At 45.0% G+C, this 26,377-nt stretch overlaps 1 protein-coding gene across 2 annotated transcripts in view; it reads right to left on the bottom strand.

Annotated features, from left to right (window-relative positions):
• The window catches only part of Elovl2 (ELOVL fatty acid elongase 2), a 41,693-nt gene extending 27,299 nt beyond the window's left edge, over positions 1 to 14,394 (bottom strand). Inside the window, exon 1 of one of the 2 annotated variants that reach the window (XM_032884607.1) lies at positions 14,343 to 14,394. In XM_032884607.1, coding sequence (XP_032740498.1) covers positions 14,343 to 14,345 — 3 coding nt within the window. In that variant the 5' untranslated portion in view covers positions 14,346 to 14,394. Of the gene's footprint in view, positions 1 to 13,961; positions 13,986 to 14,342 lie in introns of those variants that run through there. The other variant, XM_032884608.1, reaches the window with a different exon arrangement.
• Positions 14,395 to 26,377: the final 11,983 nt, after the last annotated feature.

Raw genomic sequence — 26,377 nt, forward strand, 5'->3', positions numbered from 1 at the left:
ACCTAGGGAGAAAAGGGCTTCATGGAGCTCACCACACAGTTGCTCCTCACCAAATTGTTCATTTTAGTCTGCTCTTCTCCGGTCTTCAGACTCCTAATAACTTTAAAGAAAGCCACTTGCCCACGCCACAGCGCCTACTTGTACCTAGAGAACCCCATTGGAGTGAGGCTATTTCTGTTAAGCCCCTAAGACTCTCAGCCTGCACACATTTAATGGGAAGCCAGGATACAGAGGGGTGCAACGTCTCACATATTAAATAAAATCCTACGTAATCACATCACTTCTCATAATTCCACAGGAACCTTAGAAACGAACGTTTCACTGTGACACTGACGAGCCTCCCTGTGACAAGGGACCGGTGTAGGGATCAACAGATCCAGGTTCTCCTCTGGACTCAGGGAGAAAGCTGTGTGGCCTTGGACTTCAGTTATCTCTTCTCTGCCTCCTCCCCACCACAGTGGAAGTGGGTGCTGCTAAAGCATTTCTCACATGGAACAGGGCTTTTTATTAAGAGTTCCTGGAACTTCTAGCTCTACCCTGGAGTCACTAAGACAGTGCACTTCTGTGCTATCCTTCACACGTGCTTCTAACATGGCCGCTGGAGTCAGAAGATGACCTCTATCTTAACCAGTGTCCAGCAATGGAAACAGAGGATGCGATTATCGCTAGTCTGCAGACAGTAGTCCGATTACATGTGAACTTTACATATAGTATTACCACTCTAGCTAAAGATTAAACCATCCTTATATTCAGATTTATATTTTGAAATAACTTATAATTGATAAATAAAAATTGCATGTTAATAGTATACAACATGTTTTGAAATATATATACATTTTTGAAATGGTCAAGTCAAAACAACTTATACATTCCATTACCACTTTTTTGTGCTCAAAACACCTAAAGAAATCAATATTTTAGCAATTTCCAAGTAGATAATCATTAACTACAATAAACGTGCTATATGGTAATCTCTTAAGTTTCTACAGTTTAAATTAATTTTCTCACCTTTTAACCAACAAAAAAACATTTGTCTGTGATAAGCCAGTATTGAGAAAGTTTGGGTACTAATATTTATCATTTCTTAAATTTGCCTTTCAAAAAAATGTAGCTTTAAAAAATATGAAAATGTCAATTTTGATGGTTAGACTTTCCTTTCTTACACAAGTCTATAACAGCCTAAGAAGTAACTGTGAAACATATAGTTTGGTTGTGAGGAGAAATGAATTCATGAAGGAGTGACTTACCAGTAATTTTGTACATTGACTCAGGTCGTATGCATGTGAGGGTCAGAGGACACCTTGCAGGGTCCAACTCAGGTTGTCATGGCAACAAGTGCCAGTACCTGCAGAGCCACCTCACTGGCCTGAAGTGACCTTGTGAAAATCTCTAGATGAAAATGGAAGCTGCATACGGACAGTAACAATCTACACATCTGATGGCGATGCCCTAACTTGGGAGGAAACCCCAGGCACACATTCTGATTGCAGGGCTCCTGGTTCACTGAGAGCCTTATTCTCTTCTCCTCCCCTTCCAGCCATCACTTGTCCAACCCACGGCTCCCGGCCTGGAGTCACACACAGCCAGCCCGTGGAGGCTCTTGGGCTATTTGAAGAGGAGGCCTTTGGCTTGGCCCCTGCCTTCCCAGCCAATCAGCTCAGGAAGTCCTTTCCCCACCCTCTACCTTGTCAGTGGTCTGATCCTTCCTTCCTTCCTTCCTCCCCTTCCTTCCTTCCTTCCTTCCTTCCCTTCCTTCCTACCTTCCCTCCTCCTTCCTTCCTTCCTTCCTTCCTTCCTTCCTTCCTTCCTTCCTTCCTTCCTTCCTTCTTTTCTTCCTTCTTCCACAGAGGTAGAGATATATTGAGTATAAAATTTCAGGCACATGCCTACCTACGTAGTGCTCTCTAGACTGCCTCAACTTCTACCCCAGTGGTTCTCAACCTGCGGGTCACGACCCCTTTATGGGGTTGCACAGTAGATGTCCTGCATATCATATATTTACATTACAGGGTTGGGGATTTAGCTCAGTGGTAGAGCGCTTGCCTAGCAAGTGCAAGGCCCTGGGTTCGGTCCCCAGCTCCGAAAAAAAGAAAAAAATATATATATTTACATTACAATCCACAAAAGTAGTAAAATCACAGTTATGAAATAGCAATGAAATAACTTTATGGTCGGGCTCACAATAACACTAGGAACTGTGTTAAAGGGTTGCGGCAGTAGGAAGGTTGAGAGCCACTGGTCTAGAGCATTCCCTTCTGGTTTTTTGTTTATTTGTTTTGATTTTTGAGACAGGGTCTCACTATGTAGTCCAGGCTGGCCTCAAACTCGAGGAGATCCTCCTGCCTCTACCTCCAGAGTTCTGGGACTATGGACAAGTGTTACCGCGTTCTCTTCTGGATACATTCTACTTGTCACCAGGCTAAGCAAACGCTTTCAGAGCAGGGTAGAACTGTCAACTTCCTTTTTCTAAGTACCACATTTTTACGGATAGAACCAATTCCTTTGCCTGAACCTAAAACTGGTCCCCTAACATTCTTCCTTCAAATGGGCCTAATTAGGATTAGGTGCAGGGTTGGGTTATAAACGGATTTTGCTCATATCTACCAAGCCAATGGTGACTGCGGAGTTCCTCGGTAGCTGTTGCTTCTCCTAGAGGATGTTTGTTCCTGGGTATCTGGTCCTAGATTTGTAACTAGATGCAGCGTTTTACCTCCATAGTAGATGCTACCCTAGAAAAATATACCCACATCTGCCATGGCAGCCAAGACAGCCACACCCCCTTTCTCTGACCCTTCTGCTTACTGTTGGCTAGAAGCAGGCATGGGTCCATGACTGAACATCTCCAGCCATAGCCGCCATCTCCGTTGGATGGGTTGGGCTGCTCTGCCATGCGCTGACGGCTGTAGAATTTCCTTTCCTTCCTTTTCACATTCTCACTGGTGAATAAAGAGCGATTAATTCTCCTATATTAGCTACTTACAGCCGTCACGAGCCCACTTCCTATACTTTGCTCAGTTTGAGATGAGGTTTCAGAGTTATAAGACACATATATGACTGATATCAAACATGAAAGAGTCCATGGTGTATTCACGTGAAGCACTGACGCCAGCACAGGCCACCACTGTGGTCAGTTCCGCTCTCTGTCAGACAGGCATCACTGCTCCTCCTTGACAAGTGAGGGAGCCTACCCTGCTCCTTCACAGCCGTGAGCAGCGGCGGTCTGCGGGAATGTCGATTCTGCTCACCACCCATCCTCAAAGAACAGCTAGAGTTTTAAAACCAGCTATGACAGCTCAAGACACAAAATATGAGTTCGAAGTTGTAAAGCGCCTGCAATTTGAGCGCAAACGTCCTCCTTGTTCCGTGACGTCCTTTCTGCAGCTTACCTTGGCTTCCCTCTTGGTAACCAACTTCCAGATGTTGTGGGAGTGAGTGCCCACAGTCAGTTCTTATGGCTAAGATGAGATTAGTTGCTTGTGTATCTGGTCACTCTCTTTCCATGTAGGGGACAATCAGCATGTCAGCCATGTTGTTCAGTTTCCTAAAACTTCCCTTTAGGCACTGATTCAGCCAAGAGGCCAGAATAGAGTCCACGGAGACGAAAGGCAGCCTCATGGTCGTGGCTCCTCCTTCTCAGATATGCTCACCCAGGACAGACCTTGGACCTCAGACATACATGTAGCCAAAATGTAAACCTATGTTCAACTTTGCAGAAAGATGCAAATGGTTAGGGAGCTAGTTCAGACACTAAGGTGGCCGGCGGTGGCAGTGCCCACTTGAAATGCCAGCACTGGGGAGGTGGGCCAGCCAGATCCCTGGAACTTGCTGCTTGCTGGCCAGCCAGGATGACCTGCTTGGTGTATTCCAGGCCGGTAAGAGACCTTGTCTCAGAGACCAAGATAGACAGCTCCTGAGGAACAACCAGAGGTTGTCCTCTGGCCTTCACACATGAATACTCACACATATATCTCATACACGTGCTTAAATTCTGTCACATTTACTTCAAATCTTTTAAAATTAATTCAGCAACTGTTTGAGTCTCTGATCAGCTAAGGATGAATAGCACAAGCAGTAAAGTTGCCGTTCGTTCCTTTGCTCCACTCCTCAGCCTGTGACAGACCCGATGTGACAGTCAAAGCGAGCAGCTGTGTGGAGGCTCCACACGCTCTGTCGCAGCTCACCATCCGTGTCTCTACAGCATGTTCTGTCACTCAGTATCTGATGGGATCCGCTCATGGTGAAACTTGCCATGCAGTCCATTTATTCTCGGGCTGCATTTTACCACAGGAATCAAGCACATATTTCCTGATGGGTATTCTAGGTTGTTTCCAACTTTCTGTTATTACCAAAATTCCTGCTTTATGTAAAATCTCCAATATTCCTAAGTAAAGGTTTCCCTGGGGGAAAATCTAGATGTGTGTTGCTAGTCTGTTTAGGAAATGCATTTAACTTTTTTTCTGTGAAAATGACCATATTGCTCTAAAATATTTATGCAATTTGCTACTGTCAAGTCTTAATCTTAAGTTCATGGGTGTGATGTTTGCATTTCCACCTTCCTGTGGGACTCGTGCATGTCCTTACATATTTATTAGCATACTACAAAAGCTTCAGTGAGCTGTCATTCCCATGACGGTCTCCCGTGCGTCTCAGTCTGCTGCTACCTCTTTGTTATGTCACTGCAATTCCTTCCCATCATCCTCATTGTCTAGAAGCTTGGCATCTTCTCACCATGCCCAGCACACTCCCCCTGAGCTACAGTCCCAGCCTAAACATCGCATGTTATAGTTTGTGTCAAGCAATTACCCATTCCACACCCTCTATTTCTAACGGTTATAACATTCCTTTTTCTCTTTAGCCTATTTAATGGTCTGGAGTTTACATACTGTCAGTGGAGAGCTGATTGCCTCCGTGCAGTTCCATGTTCCTCTGTGACACCACACTTCTCTCACTGGAATAGACACCTGACCACCCTTTCCCCTCTGCCCGCCTCATCTGATTGTCTATTGAGACTTGTCCATGCTGCTACAGCAAAACCAATCATGACCTCAAGTTGAGTCCTATTTGTCAATGGGCTAGACATGCCCCGTTCCTGGGCTTTGGCTCGCCCATGGGCAGATGTATACATTTGCCCACCTGTTCCTAAAAAGAGGTCTGAGCCATGAAGGCACCTGAAGGTCCAAAGAAAAGTTCCCTACCAACCCATTAAAATCACAAATGTCTATACAAACTAATTTTCATACCTCTACACAACCTGGATAAAGTTATTTCCAAAGTATTGAAAAATGAAGAGACTGCATTGGGTTTGTACAGTGGCACAAAAATCCGGTGCTAACCTGTATTTTTCTGCATACATCAAGTCTCAGGATCTTCAAATACCATATATATTCACAAGACATAAAAATCCTACACGTGATTACAAGGTACAAAGTTTTCAAGATACCCCCGCTGCTAGCAAGCTGGCCTAGTTTAGCATTTTGTTTAGGAAGAGTTTTACAGCATGCAGGAAAAGTACTCAGATTAACTTCTGGAAAGAATAAAAAGTACCAATAAAATCCTTCTATGAAAACGTTTATTTTTCTTTTTGCAAGTCCATTAGAATATTGGACACGTAAGCAGTGACTCGTTATCCTGGAGGGCAGCACGGACTTTGTCCAGAGACCCAGAGACTCCATGCTACGTGGTTCAAAGTCCTCCCAACCTTGTCTTCCACCAGTCCTTATACAGTAGTTTCACTCCAGGCAGGCTGCTCAGCTAGGCTCTGAGAATACATTCCCTACAATCCCTCCAAGATAAAAGTCTCTCCTCTCGACTTCTTTTGCTCCCTCACACCTTAAGTGTCTCCCCTAAGGGCATTACCTCTATACCGACTGACAAGAGAAGCAACACGCTCTCTCTCCCTAACACACAAATCCAGTGATCTGCTCTGCTTAGATTTAGCAACCGAGAGAGCGAGAGTGCAGTGGGAAAGGCAGAGAACAGGAAAAACATTTTCTAGAAGGCTGTTTTTAGGGCTAAGGCCTCAGGCTAAGCACCATTAAGCGGCTCAAGTCAGGCAATGTGATGTGGGTGGGTGAGCAAAGAGCTGAGGCTTAGTCTGATTACAGGAGGCTATGGCATGAGTGCCTCGCTGGGAGAACCACTCCGGAAGGAGATGGTTTTGAAGCCGCACATGTGAGCGAACTGTGTTCCAGGTTTTCCTTCTGCACCAGTTACTTTAAAAGAGTTCTTGGAGCCTGGGGGATCTGAAGAGGAGACAATGAAACCTTTCCACATATTCATTCTTGTTGGGGGGGAATTCCTGAATATTAAATGTAACATCACCTTCATAGGGATAGAGCATTTTAAACATGTACATGTCTTTAGATAATCAAGACAGTTGAAAACATGTCTGGCTCATGCATACCTGATGTCTCAGCTCTAAAGATGGACATGCCTTAGCTGCAGTGGACGACTGCCGACTTCCTACTCAGAAGGGCTGTACATTCACCGCCTTATCTGGTCCACTCTTCCTCTGTGTGACATTTTAGAAAGGAGAATGCCGAGTTTCATGTGGCTAAACAACTTGGGAGACATGGAGACCAAGGAAGTGAACCGAAGAGTGTACAACTGAACAGAGAATTCCAAAAAACTGAATCATGAAAAGAAGTGAAAAGAACCAACCTATTAGCTCAGCCTCTACACGACCCCTCCTGATGCTCACTCACACAGTGTGGTAATGAGGTTAACCTCTCTAAATACCCTCCTCAGCGCATGCCCATTCGCCACCTCCTTCAAAATCCAACAGAGCACCTTACTCTTAAAAGGCTAGCACTTGTCTATGTCTGGCCTGATTCACCTGTCCCTGTCATGAAGCCCACAAGGTCCACATTAAAGACCTCGCTGAACTAGCATGAGCTAGGCTCTGTGTAGACAGACACAGCCTTGTCCACAAAGGGTTCCCACGACAATGTCTCACAAACTCTTTCAGTCTTAGCTGGTTATTTCTTCTACCTATGAGGTTCCTATCACAGCTACATTAATGCCTTTTCCCACACATCCAAACTGACCCAGTCATGATCCAGGATGGATCCCCACCCCTTGAAACACACCGTGAACATGGTTACAAAAAGTACCCCTTAGTGTTTGAGCTCCAGAGCGCCAAATTTTAGTGCCTGAATTCCTGGCAGGCAGACCCTAGGCTCTTTCCTCAGGAGACAAGATATGTGTATGTTTCGCTGAAAGCAGCTTGAAAAAATCAGTCACTCAGTTACAGAGAGTGTACTTCATTCCTTCAAAAGAAGAGCAAAAGCAAACCATTCACTCCAAAGTCTGCATTGAGGACAGGGGACCATTCCAGCCTGTGGGAGGCAAATGCTGAAAAGATTAGAGTTCTCTGCAGAAAGTCCTGACAGAGGGACGTGTCCACTGTTGACTGTGAGAGGAAAGAGACACTTAGGAGCTGTAGACTTGGTGCTAGCAGTAGGGGCGGGGCTTTCAGGGGCTGGTGTCCAAAGCGTGCTGCCACTGCTGCTGTGCTCCTGCATTTGAAACTGACTGCAGCTTGTGAATCGCAAAGTGACTTGTGATGAATGCCATTTCTTTTTAGGAGTCAGAACCCAATAAGGCCAGAAAGGAACCTGAACGTCCTGCCAATAAAAGGAATGACAACTGCTCTGCTTCCAGAGTAGGCTGTGAAAGGCCAGGGAAGATCTGGATGGGCCGCCCTAGAGACGTTTCTCCAGTGCCGAAAGTGCCCTCAGCATTGCCACTGACCTACCAAGGGCTAAGGGAAACTGTGGGTGTAGGGACAGCTTCCCTGAGGCAGTCTAAGGAAGGCCCTAAAAAACGGGGGCAAAGGGGTTCCAGCACAAGCTGCTTCTTCCTCCAGACACAGAGAGGAAAGTCAGCTCAAGTGAACAGGGAAACCACTCGTCAGCTATCGGTGTGCACACCCGTCATCCCAGCACTCTGGAGGCTGAGGTAGAGAGGCAAGTTCCAGGCCAGCCAGACTTGTAAACTGAGACCACCTCAAAAACAAACAGGGCAAAGTCAAATAAACAATGTGTCTGCATTACAGACATTCATCTCTTTAAGGCATGGGTTAATTTAAATCTAACGCCTTAGTGTAGTGGCTAGTAATGTTCTGATCCTGTCAAGTAAATAAGTAGTCCTAATACCTCACTAAGTTCTGCTTAATCACATGAAAAACTCAACATATTTACATCTTTAAAGTACTGGAATTAAAACCAAGTGATAAACTCTTAAGACATGAAACACATGCAAACTACCGTTGTCCTTTCTGGAAGTCTTAATATTACAGCCACTCTAATCAAACCGGTGACTGCCTGATTTCACTTGAAAGCTATTTGTCTACTCTATGGCTGCTCCTGCTACACAATAACACTTGTGTGTTCCAGTTCTGTGTATACAGAATGAAACTTGAATGCTTACTTATTATTTAAATGTGTGTATATATGTAAATAATCTATAAATAATAACATATCAATATATAAATAATCGGGTTGACTATCTAAAACATTTTGAGTGCTACAAAATGCCACAATAGAATATTCCACACTTGACCCCATGTAATAGTTGAAACCTATTTGCAAAAATATGTGTAAAATGACCCTCAGGCTGTGTACAAGGTTTGCTATAAAAAATAGACAAATTCTGTGTTTGGAATTACCACCCTTGAGATATATCATCCTGCTAGGATATGTGTTTGCAGATACTTCAAAAACTTCTGAAAACAAAAAGAAAGACTCCTAAATCCAAGGAACTTGTACTATGAAGCGTTTTGGAGAATGATTGTTCAACCTGCATCTGTATCCGTGTGTGCGTCCATATCTATTCACACATGTAACTCATGGGACAGAAACTACATAGGAAACTTGCTTGTTTTGCCATAAATGTTGACCTTTCATAATCATGTCAGAAAGCACATGCAAGCCGGCTGGTGGATAAGGCAGTGGAGGAGTGAGAAAGGTGCACTGGGATTGAAAAGTTCAGATCTCTCTAGTGACCTTGAACAAAGCATTTCTCTTCTTTCAACTCAACCTATGACATAGGCTTAGTGCTGTAGAATTTACCTTCCCTTAAAACAGTTATCTGTACACTTCGAAACTTCAAAATAGTTATGCGATGAAAGACAGCTGATGTTTTAATGATATTAATGCCTAATTATGTTTATATGCGTTCAAATATAAAATATTCACTAATACAAAATAGTATTGCCATACTTGCAGAAGGGACGGGGGCCCATGTCAGTGCTCTTCCGAAATTGTCCCTCACCCCCATGTTTAGAAACAGGGTCTCTCACTGAATCTGAATCTTTCTAACACAGTCAGGTTGGCTGGCCAGCCCCGGGTTGTTCTTCTCTCTGCCCGCACAGTACTGGGGTTGCAGTGCTCAGCCCCGTTGAACTAGCTTTTCATTTGTTTGCTTTTATGTGGTGTCAGTCTAAATTCAGGTCCTCAGGTTTGCACAGCCTTTACTGACTAGCCATCTCCCCAGCCTACAGCGTATTAAAGTTAATTAAATGGCCAACTACCATAAAATAATATAAAGTGAAAAGCTACCCAGGAAAGCCATGGATCATGGCTTTGCCTATATTACAAGAAACACTCATTTTTAATCTCAGTTAGAGAGTAGCACTATAAATTTGATTATGTAGAAACAAGAATGTAACCTGGTCTCTTCTGCAAATTACATTATTAGACACATTTACAGAAATACATGCTTTGCTTTCTGTAAGAACTTATGATTAAATTATAGATTTTGGTTTTTTTAAAGTAATAATATAACCACAAATGTGAAATGTGAATGCAGCTTCGTGATAAAACACAGGTTCCTGATAAAAACACAGGTTACTTATTAAATATAACACGGGTGCAGGCCTGGCTGCACTGTGCTAAATCAAATGTTTCTGAGTGCTAAGGCATGCCACCGGCTGGAGGAGTATTCTGTGTTTTTGCAAAAAGAACGAGTATCCCTTAATACACCCTCACAGATAAGGAGAGAGAGAACGGTGTATGGGAATCAGGACCTTCAGACTCCCGACATGCAATAGTGTTTAGTGCTTATGATGTGCCAGCCTTGTTCTTATGATGATCACCTGATATTGAGATACATTACTGAATGACACAGACAAAGCCTGTCCTCACCAAGTCTCTACTCAGTAAGATGTGCAAAGACAAAAGACACCACTAACAAGTACAGGATTAGAAGGGGCCAAGAGTGCTTGAGCGGATGATTAGGTAGCCGTGCTGAGATGAGAGAGGGTCTGGTGTGTGTGGAGAAGGTACGGCTCCAGTTTTCATTAGCATGGTTACAGGAGGCCTAACCACAGACACCGTAAGACAATAGATACATGAATCTCTAGGCCAGAGCCCTGCTGGGGGATCCACAACTACAGGACTGAGTCCCATCTGATGCTTACAAAATAATCTTAGGCAAAAGATTAACCCCACTTAGAAAGTGGGTGAACAGTGTGTCAGAGTGACCTGACTGGGGGCACGGAACTTGTGGGTAATCCAGCCAGCACCGAAAGCTGGGCTTTCACCACCTGTCGAGTATCTTGCTTCTTTGTACGCTTTGGTCACCAGCACAGAGGAGAGCATTTTATTTCTCACAAGGTATCAGTGAGAGGTCACAACTGTCCTTGTAATTATCATTAGTTGATGCCACTGATGTCTCTTCAAAGATGAGATAAAGCTCACATTCATTAATGTCTTTAAAGTTCTGAGGTCAATTTCATTTTTTTTTCTGTATCTTATTTTTTTTTTCTTTTCTTGGGTGGATCATCTTAATACAAGGCTGTCATTTAAAGCAATGATTATTCTCTGAATATTAGAAGTGAGCTATAAAACAGAAAGCCATTATGAATTAACAGAGAAAGGATAGAGGGAACAAGAGGGAGACATGGGGCTCAGTGATTCGGAGAACAGCATTTCTCAGCAGAGGAAAGAAGTTAAAAGTCAAAGAGATCAAAAACGTAGAAACCTGCAGGAAGGGAAAGTGTGGAAGAAAGAGAGCTGGAGTAGAGGTGAGAAAGGCAAAGAGCAAAACAAAAAACAAAACAAACAAAAAAACCCATTTTCTAACAAAACCAGAGAATACTGAGAATACTGAACCCCCACACACACAAAAAAAAAAAAAAAAAAGAAAGGAAAAAAGTGGACCAAGAATCGGATTTCTGACACAGTAACCTAGACAGCCGGTGGAATTACCAGCAGCGGGGGGTGGGGGGTGGGGGGGGTGGAGGCTGAAAGGTGATCAACTTCGTTTGCCTAGTGCTAGGTCTAAGGTGGCAGCCAGGTTCTCATGAGTGGAAAGGGTCTCAGAGATAAGAGATAAATTTGGATGTGTATGCTACTAAGATCTATCTGTCCAATATAGTGACCTCCAGAGCACTTGCCTATGAGTAATCAAAAGGCAGCCACTCTGACCCGGGATGTGCTATGAGTATAAACACACCAGAATTTTGAAAAAAAAATTGGGAGGGGGGGTCTTTGTTTTAGATAGCATCCACCTTTCTAGCCTAGGGAAGCCCTGAACTCACAATTCCTCAGTCTCCTTAGTGCTGGGATTACAAGCATGAACCACCATGCCCAGGGCATGGTTTTGAAGATTTTGTATGAAAAAAAACAGTTGTGTAAAATTTCTTAACTTTTTGTATTGTTGCATGTGGGAGTGACACTTGTCCAGAGAGAGTTATACGTTAAAATGTATTTTGAGTCTCTACTCTTTCAAATGTACCTACCAGAAATTGAAAGTCACATACATGCTTTCTGTTCTATTTCTATTAGGTATAGTGGACTCATAGAACACATGGTCTTAATCATTCAACCTCTAAACCTTATACTATTGTCTCCTGAGATAGTCACTGCTACTCTGTCTGGTCTTGAACTCATATGAAAAACCCAGGCTGATCTCAATCCCTAGACCCTCCTACATCAGCTTCCCACAGACAAGATTTCCATGCACTTCAATTTCCGCTTTAGTATCACCTTTTATGGGAGAAAATACCCAGGTCTATAAATCACATAGTTAAATATGGGGCTGAGATTCAAACCCAGGAATGACACTAGATCACATCAACTTTGAAACAAGCCACCCTCTCAAGTTACTAGGCGGTTACCATTTAAATGGTGGAAGTATCAATTCATTAGAATGGTTCTTTGTCAGAGTTTGTGACAGCCTAATCTTATTATTCGGAATTGAAAACCAAAACAGGTAGATGTTACATGTGACTCCTGAGGTATGAAGAACTACTGATGATGTTCACACGGTTTCACTCTCGTGGGCTAGCCAAGTCTCCATTGCCCTGGGAACTCCACCTCTCCCCAAGTCAAATGCCCCTATCTAACTGTCCAGCAGAAAAAAAAAAAAAAAAACATCATTGACACAACCCTGAAGAGAAGGGCCCTGATTTCTGAATGTGACTGGATATACCACACAGGCACACTTAACACATTTCCAGCAGGTTTTCACACCACAGCATCTAAACTTCTCCAGGTAAAATGCATTTCCCTCAACCCTTCACTGAAGAACCAAAATGTTGAGCTCACCTAGTTGGATAATTTAAGAATACACTGTGCCTGTACTGTGGGTCGCTCCTGTAATCCCAGCGTGGAGCTAGAAGGATTGAGAGTTTGAAGCCAGCCTGAACTATGAGTCTGTCTCAATCAATCAATCAATCAATCAATCAATAAATAAATAAATAAACAAACTTCTTTCTTTTTGCTAGAATCCTAACAGTAAAATCTTCTGCAAATATGAACTCAAATACAATATTAAGCACCACTAACTTGTGTTTAGTTCATTGGTCTTAATTTCAAAAACAAAGCTTTCATTTCTACTACCTATCTGGACGAGACTAGCTGAGGACCATCAGGATGTACAGTCCTAACTCTATCATCTTCAAAATTTCTCATGTAAATGCCCTTCAGGCACTTCGTCTCTGAGCATACACACTTCCCTTCACCAATCACAAACCACAAACACACGTTTACACATGCAAGTGGAGGAAAAGGGAAGCTTAAATAGTATTTTTTTTTTTTTGCAATAAGACTAGTTAGCATGGGTGTAGAAGTGTGTACCACCTGACCCACTTTCCAGCTCAACACACACACACCCCTTTCTCCCTCTCTGCCCCATTTCTCAAAAGTGGTATCACTTGATTTGGACCCAGATTTGAAAATGCTTACTGAGCTCACCGTGATATAAGATAAAGATTCTAAGGCTTGCCCTTGGCTGTTTCAGGTTAATGCCCACCGACTCTCATTGAGTTGAAGCATTCTTGGAAGTTTTCCCTAACTACAATCTCTGTCTACGGTGGACCCAAGATTCAGAACCTAGAGAGCCAGTTAGCGCTGAAAATGCTCTGTCCACTCAGAAGGTGCCAGGAGACTCAAGTGGCTGAGAAAACATAAAGCTGCCGCCAACATTCTGATCAGCGTGTCCTTCCTCTCCAGGAGAAGAGTGTGTCTCTCCTCCCACGCTGCAATCTAGATTCTCATCGCTCCTATTAAGTGGACAATTCTTGTAGTGGTTCACTTCAAAGAGACTTCTGTCTCCTGCTTAGCATAGCATAAAAGTACTTTCCTTTCTTTTTTTTTTTTTTTTTTTAAATAAATGACGTGTGCCAGCACTGTTGACAAAGACTGTTCGCCAAAACTTGCATTTTGGTGAGGGAGCCATTCAATACACTAAAAAACCATATTAAAGCATGCTTAAATAGAGAAAACAAAATGAGGGAGGGAGGGAGGGAGAATAAGAAGGGGGTGGGCTGGAATTTTAGTGCTAAAACAATATCCAACCAAGAAGAGGCGGTGATCTGAAAACAGTGTGGGAAGAAGAGTGACAATCTAGGGCTGCCTGGTGTCAGGTGGGACAAGGAAAGGGTCATGCCCTTCACATATTTAGCAAGCCCTGAAGAGGAGGCAAAAGGACAAAGACCAATGAAGACAAATGCGGACCTGAAGACGAACGCAGGATTTGCGGATTTCTTTAACGGGGAGGTGGTTTTTTGAGACAGGGTGTCTCACCGTGGCCCAGGCTGGCCTCGAACTCTCGGCAATCCTCCTGCCTCAGCTCCCTTAGGGCTGGGACCGCTGCCCGCCCAGGACCGGCAGGCTCCCTGCGAGCTCAGCAGCACACAGTCTCCGCCTTTGTCCCCAGACGCCTGGCTTCGCGGGGGTCCCTCGGCGAGCCGCTCGGGGGAGAGCGTTGGGCCCCGGCTGCAGCGCCGACACGCCCCCGCGCCCGGTTACCCGCCGGCACCCCGGCCCTGCGCCCGCACGTCCCGGCCCCAACGTCCGCCGCCCTCCGGGACGAGGCGCGCGGCCCCACTCACTCACCATGGCCGCGCGGCCGCGATGCGCTGTCCAGGGTAGCCGCCTTCCTCTGCGCCGCGCCCGCGCTGCCCGCGCTAGTCACTCGCCCCGCCCCCCGCCCTCGCGCGCCGCCCGCCTCCCGCCCCCTCGGGCGCGCGCCGCCCCTGCCCGCTCCGGGCCGTTTCCCCGCCCGCGCCCCTGGCCCTCAGGGGGGCGGGGGAGACCACGGAGGGGAGGAGCTCCGACGCCGGCCGCGAGACCGTGGCCCCAGAGGCCTGCGCGTCCCCGCTCCGCGCGCGCCCCCGCTGGCGCCCGCGCGGCGCCCCCTGCCGGCCGCGCTGGGATTTGCAAGTTCAGCAGGCGCCGTTTGTACGCGTCTGTCACACCAGGCTCCTGGAGAAGTCACCTGTGGCTCCTCCGCTAGTCCTGGGGAGTGGCTGGGCCAGCACCAGATGATTTATTTAAATTGGGCACGCCGGTTTGCGGGGATGTCCAAGGGTTAGGCTGGGTTTGCGAGGGTGCACACCTGAAATCCCAGCACTTGGGTGATCAGAGCCAGGAGGAATAGGGGAGTTCAAGGTCAGCCTTGGCTTCTTAGGGAGTTCAGCGCCAACCTGAGCTTTGTGAGAGCCTGCTTCAAATAAGTAAATAAGTAAGCAAACGATTAGTTGTATTTATTCTGGGTGCCACCGGAAGCATGTGAGCACTAATATTCAGTCTAGACTTTTTCAGGGCTTACTTCCAGAGAGTGTCATGGGATCCGATGGCTTATTCAATGCGTCATTAACAGTGTACAGCACTAGATCCCAGGCCTTTGTGTGTCAAATGACTGCTTTTCATATTGCCTTCAGAATGAGCGCCTATTTTTCTTAAATGGCTAACGTGGTTTTTGCAACACACACAGGTGTTAGGTACCTTCTATGGACAAAGAGATAAGAATGATTTAAAAAAAAAAAAGCATGGAAATAAAGACCTTCTCTCTTTCTTTGCATAGCTTGTATTTCACACCCGGACAGTGTGTCTGATAGAACTTAGAGAGGACCAAGAGCTAATAGGAGACCGTCCTAAGCCACAAACTCCTGCAATCCAGAACCAGGATTCACTTTATCTCCATGGCTACCCACCATCATCAAAACGGCTACCCTGGAAGTAAAGGCACTAGCTGATGGCCTTTTTTGCATGGTTTTCATCTGAAGCATCACTTCCTTTGACTCCTTCTGTGATGGATTTTGTCTTTCCTGTCAATAGGTTTTAGAATCACCTAGGAGACACACCCCTGGACACGTCTGTGAAGAGGTTTCCAGAGAGTTTCAGACGAGGTGGAAAAAACAAACTCTAAATGTCGGCAAAGCCATCTTAACTGTGGACACGGTGAGATTGACTGCCTCACAATCTTGCTACCATGATTTTACCACCAGGACCAGACCTTGGAAATGCAAGCCAAAATAATCCTCTGGTTCCTGTCTTAGGATTTCTACTGCTTGGATAAATTGCCACGATCATTACCAACTTGGGGAGGAAAAGTTTATTTCCCTTCTACTTCCATGTCAAAGTCTGTCTTGCTCCTCTCAGGCTCCCTTAGCCTGCTTCTGTAGAGTACTCAGGACCACCAGCCCAGGGAATCTACCCCACGTGATCTGGGTGTCCTCACAACAATCATCAACCAAGAACGTGTCCCCACAGGCTAGCCCACAGTATAACCTGCTGGGGACATGTTCCCCGTTGAGGGGTTTTCTTCCCAAACGACGCTAAGCGACGTTGATATAAAAGTAGCCAGCCCAGAGGTAAACAAGATTTGTCTCAGAGTATGTAAATGTTTTTATCGTCCAACGAGAGATGCAAAACCTAGTGGCCTTCAACGATGTGACGAGCCTTGTTGGTTGCCTATTAGACCTAGATCGTAAGACCCCATTGCTGAAGACGTCACAAGCTTGGGTTGCAGGACAGGAAGAAATCAAGCTGGAAGTGAACTGGAAGCTTCCGCCTTGATGGCTAGCTTTCACGGGTCTAGAATGTGCTGCAAAGGCTGGGACATGCCTTTATGATCTTACCCAGAAGTGGACCTGGGTACGACAGTACTGAACTTCCAGGCTAAAGGTGACCACTGGTGCAATAGTAGTGTCCGTAGACTCACATGTCCAAATGCTTGTCCCATAGGGAGTGGCATTCTTAGGGGGTGTGGCCTTGTTGGAGAAAGTGTGTCACTGTGGAAGCAGACTTTGAGGTCTCATAGATGCTCAAGTTAGGCCTAGAATGGCAGTCTCCTGCTGCCTGAAGATCAAGAGGTAGAACTCTCAGCCCCTCCAGCACCATGTCTGCGGGCACACTGCCATGTCTCCTGCCATGATCATAATAGACTAAACCTCTGAACCTGTAAGGCAGCCCCAAAGAAATGTTTTCTTTTGTTAAGAGTTGCCTTGGCCATGGTGTCTCTTCACGGCAATAGAACCCAAACTAAGACAAGTGACCATGACTGTCATGAGGCATAACTAATGACTTCCTGATTTGATTTAAGGCTTCTTCTGTGGGAACAAATCCATACTGTTATATGAATTCATCGTAAATCTTGTCAAAAGCCAATATGACGGGAGGTTATAGGCCCTAGGGGAGAATATGCTGGTATTGTTTTTCTGAATGTATTTCACGTATTTGCATCCACGTATCGGAGCTACATTCAGCCTTGGCCGGTGTTCTAGTTTGCTTTCTGTTTCTGTGATATAATACTCCGACTGAAATCAACTTGGGGAAGAGTCTATTGGACCTACATTTCCAGGCCACAGGCCATCACCGAGGAGAATCAGACTAGGAACTGAGGTGAAACTGTGGAGGGGTGGCTGCTGGCTGGCCGGCTCTCCAGCTCGCTCAGCTTTCTTAAGCATCCCAGACCCAGCCACCCAATGTGAGCTTCTCCCTCTAACATCGATCGCCAATCAAGACAATTTTCACAGATGTGGCCACAGGCAATTCTTCAGCCGAGGTTCCGTCTTCCCAAGCGACGCTATAAGAAGTAACCAGAGCATTGGGGAAACTTCTTTTGGCGGGGTCAACGGTTAGCGCAGAGATTCATCGAGGCTCAAAAGAGGTTGAGAAAGGTGACTACTGAGTACCCGGCCCTAAAAGTGACATCGGTATCACTCCTACCCACAATCCACCCAACGCCCAGGGAACATCACAGAAATGGGGTCAGCAAGAAAGTGAGCACTGGAGAATTGAGAGGAGACCCATGAAATGGCATCTTCTAGATATGCCACAACTGTTAGACTCATGAACTACAACAGCTACTGTTACCTGCACAAGACATGAACAAAAGCACAATATCGAGCCCTTCTACACACACACTGGGGAGGGGCTCCTGAGGCCCCATCCCTGGCTGAAAAGTTGCTGGTAGTTTAAGGCTGCTGGGGTGATGGGAGACATTTTTCTCTTTAAAGGTACAGTTATGGATAAGATCAGGTTTTAGTAGAAAATCCTACACTTGTACCCATTGAACCACTGACCCTCAGTGGGTCACTAAAATAAAGACACGCAAGTAGGAGTTGCCATGTTGGAAAACAGTCAGGAGAGTGGGGGGTGGGTGATGGAGGTTAGTGGGAAGAGAAGACTAGAATCAACGTACATTGTATGCATGAGTTAAATTATCAAAAACATTTTTTTTAAAAAAGTGTAAAGGGCCTTTTCCTCAGCACAGGGTTCAACCGTACATGACTACAACCTGAGAGACCTCAGAGTCAATGCCAGAGAAACGGGACACACAGGGATCCAAAAGTTAACACAAAGTCATAGCGGAGAGCCCCACCCTCATTTTTTTCAGGTTAAATGTGATGTTTTCTGGTAACTATTGAGTTATCAGAGGTGTGTAAGTCCCAACCATGCTAGTGACTTTCAGCAGTTTAGTAGCACTACTCCCATGCTGGTCTGGGTCCACTTGTCCCGTTGGGTAGCCAGACCCATTGCTAAACTGGTCTGAGGGAACCTTAGCAGCTGGGGGTAAGGAGGATGCAGGCAGGATCTTGGTTGGTGGTGAGTCTGTTGGTTAAGAATACACACCTGGAAACAGCTTCAGAGAGCTGGTTCAGTTTAATGGGAGAGGGGGTGTTTATGACCCTGGGGAGGTAGCTAGGGTCTCTGGGGCAAGGTTTGTGTGGCTGTGTACAATTGGCCAGGACAGGGGTGTTGGAAGACGCTTCATCTGCATACTCAGGGGCTATAGGGTGACTGGTGGGGAACCTTATAAGGTTATACAAGAAATGAAGCCCGATAAATGTCAGGGTAATAAATTTTACCGGGGTTGATGGTGGGGCAGCCGATGTATGGCACCAAGTTGGGATGGGGGAAGGAGCCAACTCCTGTTGTCCTCATTTGAAATATCCAGGGTTGAAGGTTTCCTCAACCCTTCTTCTGTAGTCCTGGACCATGATGATCCCACAGCCCCATGGTACAGATAAGGAAACTGAGGTTTGGGAAGGTCAAACTGAGGTTTGGGTCACACAGACTGTTAAATATTGGGGAACCCAGGATTCACCCATAGGCATGTTGGGTCCTTTTCACAATGCCATGCTATCCTGAGTGATCTTATCTCTAAGAATAGGGGTTGCGAAGATGGCTTAGTGATTAATGTGCTCGATATCTCTATGACCCAAGTAAAAGTCAAGTGTGGCCATGTGTTTCTCTAACCCTACACTCAGGGGTGGACATAGACATAGGATGTTACTGAGGACTCACTGGTCAGTCAGTCTAACTGAAAGAGCATACTTTGGGTTCAGTGAGCAACCTTGTCTTTAAATAAGGTAAAGAGGGGATTGAGGGGGCTACTCAACACCCACCACTGTCTCACACACACACACACACACACACACACACACACACACACACACCACACACACACACACACACACACACACACACACACACACACACACACACACACACACACACCACATACCACACACACCACACACCACACACACACCACAGACCACCACACACCACACACACCACACCACACACACACCCCACACATACACACATACACACACACACACCACCCACACACACACCCACACACACACACACATACACACACACACACACACACACACACACACTCACACCCCCCACACACACACACCACACCACACACCCCCACACCACCCCCACCAACACAAACACACCACACACACACACACACACACACACACACACCACATATCACCACACACACACATACACAACACACACACACACACACACACACACACACACACACCACACCTTACCAATTTGGCAGATCAAATCCTTTTCCAAAGATCATTTGCTCATCTACTCATTGGCAATTGCTTCTACGATGCTCAGCCCCAGTGACTCTAGGGTCTCCCAGCATTGCTCCAAGGGTTGGGTTGAAGTAAAATGGACAACTCTACCTACATAGCTTAGAGACGACAGTGACAGAGCTCCAGATTAATTCTGTAGTCATATCAAAGTGGAAATTCCACATGATTGCCCAAGGTCCAAAATATAAGCTCCTATGCTCTTCGCTGACTTGGTCGATAGAGGGGGACTGTTAAACTTCAGCTCATGTCACTGTCCCACTCCAGCTGTGAGCATTGCTAGAAGAAACCCCGGAGTGTGTGACTTCAGGTGATTTTCTTTCCCCTCATTACAGAACTCTTTAAGAACAGACAGAAACCCCTAGCCTGGTGGCGCTTTCTTGTGATCTCGCACTCGGAAGTGGAGGTGGGAGGATATTTCCGGGCGAGCCCAAGCTGTACCATGAGACCGTGTCTCAAAACACAATGAGAGCAAAACAAAATCCCAAGGTGGGACACTCAGACAGAGTCATCATGAATCCCAGGGCTTCATCTACCTCCGTCTTCAAGGACTGGCAATGTGGGACCAATCTGTTTTCATCTGCATTTCGATCATCTACTTACCTTCTATGATCTTGAAGCAAAACCTGGATATAATATCTTACCGTAAGTATTTTACTGTGTCCCAGAAGACAGAATTATTTTTTTACATAATACAATGGGACACCTTGACAACTGGCCATACTGTCTTACCGTCTAAACATAGACAAGGGACGCACAACTTCCCAATTATTTTATGTCCCCTTTCTAACAGTGTTTCATTCTTATGTCTCCGAGTCTCTTTAAATCTCCTTTCTCCTCATCCATCGTTTCATTTTCTTCTAAGTGAATAAATTGTTTATTTATTCATACGGACTGGAGGATTTCCAGCTGTGTGGATTCCATGGCCAGCATCCCACTCACATGAGCTTCTGAGCTCTGTGCACTTGTGCTCTGATGTCTATAACTAAAGTTTGATTGGATTTAGCTTAGAATTTCTTGACAGGAATACTTAATGGGATGCTGTCCCCCCCCTCAAATCAGGGGGGAAACCCGCAAAAACCAAACAAAAAACAGATGGTCACTCTTCTTATGATGTTTAAGTGACAGTAAATGCTTACACCCAGTGACTTCGTTAGTGCTATGGTTGAAGTATTCTAGAAGCCTTACACTTTTTTTTCCTGCAGGAAAAGAAAACACCCTCTCATTGACTCTTCAGTTACCCTAGGGATACAATTTATGTAGGAAAACGAGGTAAGCTGAAAAGCAGATTCACCCACAGTGCCAAAAACACTCACAGCAAGCCCAAACCTGAGCCACGAAGACAGGTCAAGGATAAAGAGTATTTATCCTAGCTTAGGATGGGGACACATGCCTGTTATCCCACCAGCCGAGGGGTGTGGGGCCAGCTGGTGGCTGCACGGCAAGACTGTGTCTCAAAAAAAAAAAAAACACTAGAAAGAATAAATAGTGTTTGGAAACGTCTGCCTGTGCCCACACTGCCACGTCAGCTGCCGTTGCTCAACTTGTTTGTGCTTCGTTTCTGTCCATTCTGGAAACAGAGTGACTCTCTCAAAGAAAGCTTCATTGGAGTAAGAACCCAGATTTTGCTGTGATTGGTGACTTTTAAAAACAGCGATCAGAAGGCACGGCGGGGGGCGGGGGGTGAGTCGTGAAGACGGTTTTATTTATTTTAGTTTTTAATAAAATCGTGTGCAGCTGCCTTTCGAAGGTAGGCAGACGATAGAATTCCTGGAATAAAATACAGCCCTGAAAATGTAAACTTCCAACTGTCTCAGACGTTCAGTTCAGATTGGAGGCAGACTGGTCTTTTTCGTTTCTTTTCCTTCCATGCCACCCAAGGTTTCTGTGGCAGTCTGAAAATTGGGCTCAGAGATCTTCCAAAAGTATACTAGTTTTATTTATTCCAAATATATGAACTATAATCCCCAAATAAAAGCTAACTTCACGATGCTGTTTACACAGATGATATAAGATAAATGTGGAGTAATGAAATGAAGGAGTAATTCCTTCAAGGTCTGCACAACACATTTGCAGGGAAAAAAATGGATGCCCGGCTCCATTTATCAGAGATAAGACATAGGGCATGGGGAAAAAAAAAAAAACTACAGTCAAGTCACACAAAACCAAAAAGGCAAAAATGACCATCCCAGTCACGAAGCACGTTTGAAGTTTCTGTTTTCTAGGGTTGAGCTTTTTCCCAAATGTAGCAGCAGCAGTGAGGAAACCACAGTGCCCCCTGGTGCCTAGAGGATCTGTCCAGGTCTAACAATAATTAATAAATAAGTAATTCACTGAGCTGGGGTCTCATTTCTAGGAAGCTCACACATTAAGGTTCGCTAGCAATGGTGGGGCTACTACTCTGTTGCTTGCCTTTCAATGGAGACACACATCCTAGGTTTCTGTCTCAATCATTTTCCCTGAGGTAAAACTGGGTGAAGCCTGGGGATGTTTCCAGTTGAATTTGTGCTCATCCACTTTTTTTTAGATTGATGCTTGCCGCTTCAAAGTTAACGGAACCTGTAGTCCATCATTCCTAAGGATCCGAAGTCAGTAAACACTGACCTTTGATTTACAGAGGTCTTTACCAGCCCAGCATTTAGAACGTTGTCTCTTGTTATGCAACTTTGAACTCACCCAGTTCACCTAATCCTCCTCCCACCTACTATCTCCCTAGCAAACATTGCTTAGTTTTGGACTTTGCTAAGTGAACGCCTGATGCTGTACACAATTTTATCTCCCACCTTAAGCTGTACTCGGTAGCCTGACACGACCTCCTACAACATTTCTCAGAAGAGACAACATACTCATAAATGCAAATGTCTAGCCATATTCTGGATTCTGTATACAGTTAGACACTAACTTAAATCCTCCAAGCAATAGGACAACAGTTCTTATTCAAGTAAAAAGCCAAGTTTTTTTTTAAGCAAACCACTGATGATGATGATGATGGTGGTGGTGGTGGTGGTGGTTGTTATTATTATTATTATTATTATTATTATTATTATTATTATTATTGTTATTGTTATTATTAATTATTGCTCAGGCTTTGCTTTGTTTTGAACCAGTCTTGCTGTGCACTGAGAGATGACCTGGCACTTCCTGTGTAGCCCAGCTTGGCCTTAAGCTTGTAGCAATCCTCCTACCTCAGCCTCCCAAATCAGAATTATAGGTGGGAGCCACCAGTCTGGTATCCACGTGCATTTTAATGAGAGTAGTTTATAGCTTTATTTTTTTTCCAGAAAGTAAGTTGCAAATTAAAAGTTAAACATGAAGAAAAACCAGCCAGGTGTGGTGGTGCGTGCTAATAATCTCAGCACCGGAGAGACAGAGGAGGTTAGACCAGGAACTCAAGGCTAACCTTGCCTACATAACAAGATAAAGACACCCTGGGATATATATGATGCCGAGTCTCTAAAGAAGTGGGAGAGGAGGCTGGCGAGATGGCGCTCAGTGGGTAAACACTCGCGGCACATGTGTGGGGATTCAAGTTCGATGCCAGAACCCATGAAGAGTCAGACGCAGTAGTGAGCATCTATAATGTAAGCACTCTCAAGGAGGGGTGGGCTGAGAAGAGAGAGAGCCCTTGTAAGCTCTCAGGCCAATTAACCTGGAGTATGACCAGGGAAGCACAGACCTTATCCAAAACAAGGGAGAAAGCAAGTGTCAGAGCCCAAGTTTGCTCTCTGACCTCCACACTTACTGCTCGCCAAGTGCACACCTTTACGGTGATCAATCTATGTCTGTGTAAAAAGAATACATATTGTTCCCTTTGAGTTAGGTATTTATTTTATCCACTTTACCTCAAGTCACTTTGTTTATAGTGGTAGGTCTTCTACCTACTTGTATTGCCCTAACCTATTATTAATTGCAATCGACCCTCAAATAATATGAAACTACTTCTTAATTAGTAAGAGAACACTAAAAGCCAGTTGTGAGGGAGTGGGGCTAATTACTATTCTGGCACTTAGGAAAGTGAGGCAGGATGAGTGTGAAGGAGGGAACAATTTGGACTGTATAGGAAACCATGTCACCGAAAAACAAAATGGCCACATAGTACATGCCTAACATGCTAGTGATTTGGAAGTAGAAGTCAGAGGAGAAAAGGGTTCAAAGCCAGCCTGGATCACATGAGACCCTGTTTCAAAACAAAGCAAACAGCCAATTCAAGAAGCAAACAAAACCCTGTATAACAGTATATCCCACTGCAGGGTTTCCTTTTTCCTCATTGTTATTGTTGGTGTGTATTTTATTTACTGTGGCATATTCTGCCATTCTATAAGTCACTGATCTTATTTTTGCCTTAGAAAATCAATGAACTTTTAGAACTGGTAGATGAAAATGCCTCTGATTTTGTCCTTACAGGTTAACTAGTTAGCTTTATTTATTTGTGAAGATCTAACTCTCCACCTACTGCCATATTTTCTGGTGAGAAAAATTTCCTTGATGATTTCTTTTGGCACAAGTCTTCCGGTGGTGAATTCTGTAACTTGTTTGTCCCACATGTGTGTGAAGATTTTGAAAAAATTACTTGAGGCAGATACGTCTCTGAAGATGCATGGTGTCAATTTCTTTCTTAAGCACACCAGGAAGTAGCATCTACTTTTCTTCTCCTTAAGCCTGCTCTGATCTCGTGGTTCGATACGATCAACAAATGGGGCAGAGGTCCCCATACACTCATCAGCGCTGTGTCTAGGCTTCAGGGTTCCAGAAGCTTCTGCTTTCGCTTGAGGAAGTCAGACACCTTGCGTTCAAGTCAAGTTGAATTACGAAACATAGTGTGGGAAGAGAAAAGCCAGTGAGAAGGAGGAGCAAATGGAAGACATTTGAGCAAGACCTTCTTGGACTTTGCATTCCAGCCCATGAACCTACTAATTCAGTTGTAACAGTGACCTTAGCTGGTTCCCTGAAGAGCGGAAGTATGGCCCAGTGAACCCCCTGCCAAAATTCTTGCTCTTGTCACAGTGAAAAAAAATCAGTTAAAATATCTAATGCATTATAAGATATCTTCCAGACAATTGCCCCTTGCTCTAGAGTCAATACAGCTGAGTTCCCCTCCAGTGATATGCCAGTGGGTTAGCCCAAAAGCTCAGAATACCCAAGATACAATTCACAGACCACATGAAGCTCAAGAAGAAGGAAGACCAAAATGTGGATGCTTCAGTCCTTCTTAGAAGGGAGAACAAAATAATCACAGGAGGAAATACAGGGACAAAGAACGAAGCAGAGACTGAAGGACACCCAGAGATGGTCCCACTTGGAGATCCATCCCAAATGCAGCCACCAAACCCAGTCACTATTGCTGATGCCAAGAAGTGCTTGCTGACAGGAGCCTGATATGGCTATCTCCTGAGAGGCTCTACCAGAGCCTTCCTGATATAGATGAGGATGCTTGCAGCCAACCATCGAACTGAACACAGGGACCCCAATGGAGAGTTAGAGAAAGCACTGAAGGAGCTAAAGGGGTTTGCAACCTCATAGGAAGAACAACAGCCAACCAACCAGACCCCTTAGAGCTCCCAGGGACTAAACCACCAACTGAAGAGTACACACGGGTTTGGGGGCAGGGCATGGCTCCTGTCTTATATGTAGCAGAGGATGGCCTTGTCAGACATCAGTGGGAGGAGAGGCCCTTGGTCCTGTGAAGGCTCATTTCGCCAATGTAGAAGAATGCCAGGGCGTTGAGGTGGGCGTAGGTGGGTGGAAGTGGGAGCAAGTGGTGCTTAATTTCCATTGTCAGCTTGGCTGGGTTTAGGAGATCAGTAGGGCATATGTCTGGCCATTTATAAGGTCACTTCCTAGGAGGGCTAAGTAACAGATGAAGATTCACCCTGAGGGGTACCATCCCATGGGCCAGAGTCCTAGAGAGTAGAGGGAAAAGGAGACAAACAGCAGAAGGCAGGCATTCCCACACTCTGTTTCCTGACCTCCATGGTAACGCTTCAGATAACAGAACTGAACACTCTAAAGCTGAGAGCTAAAATAAAGTTCTTTGGCAGGGCATTTTCATCATAACTATGAAAAAAATAACTAACAAAGATTTAAAAGTTTAAAACGATATGAGATTAGTTTTACTGTTTAACATCAATCCAGGGTTATTCCATATCTAGAAGTCAAAAATTACTAAAAATAGTAATTTTTCAATGTGCATTTGATTGACAGAGTTTCATGAAATATCTTTGCCTTGGGTACTCCTGCCAAGACTTCAGATACTCAGAATCTACACACATTTTTATTGAATAAACAAAATTTACTTTTCCCCCCATTCAAAATGTTAAAGTCACGGTGCGCTGTGGCAGACGGGAACGAATACCATAGCCTGGGCTGAAACTGAATCACCGCCTTTTGGCTGTACGCCTCCCTCTGGAGATGCACACAGACGGCTCTGGGCTCGGCAAGCCAAGACTTTCTTGTGTGATGGAATGGGCAGCCTGCCAGTGAGAGATAAGAGGAAGCAAAACTGGATGTGTTAATTAATGTGGATATCAAGGAATCTTTTATTTACTTCTCCGTGCTTCCTCTCAAAGATGGTTTAAAGAGCAAATTACTCATTAACAAGTTCTGCTAATCAGTTTTCCGTTGCTGTGAAAAAACAAAAAACAAACAAACAACAAACAAAGCCCATCGTGGTTCAGTCCGTGGCGGGTTGGCTCTGTTGCTTTTGGATTTGTTGGGAGGGACATCCTACCAGTC

This window comes from Rattus rattus, chromosome 14, assembly GCF_011064425.1.
Source record: "Rattus rattus isolate New Zealand chromosome 14, Rrattus_CSIRO_v1, whole genome shotgun sequence".
Classification (NCBI taxonomy): Eukaryota; Metazoa; Chordata; class Mammalia; order Rodentia; family Muridae; genus Rattus; species Rattus rattus.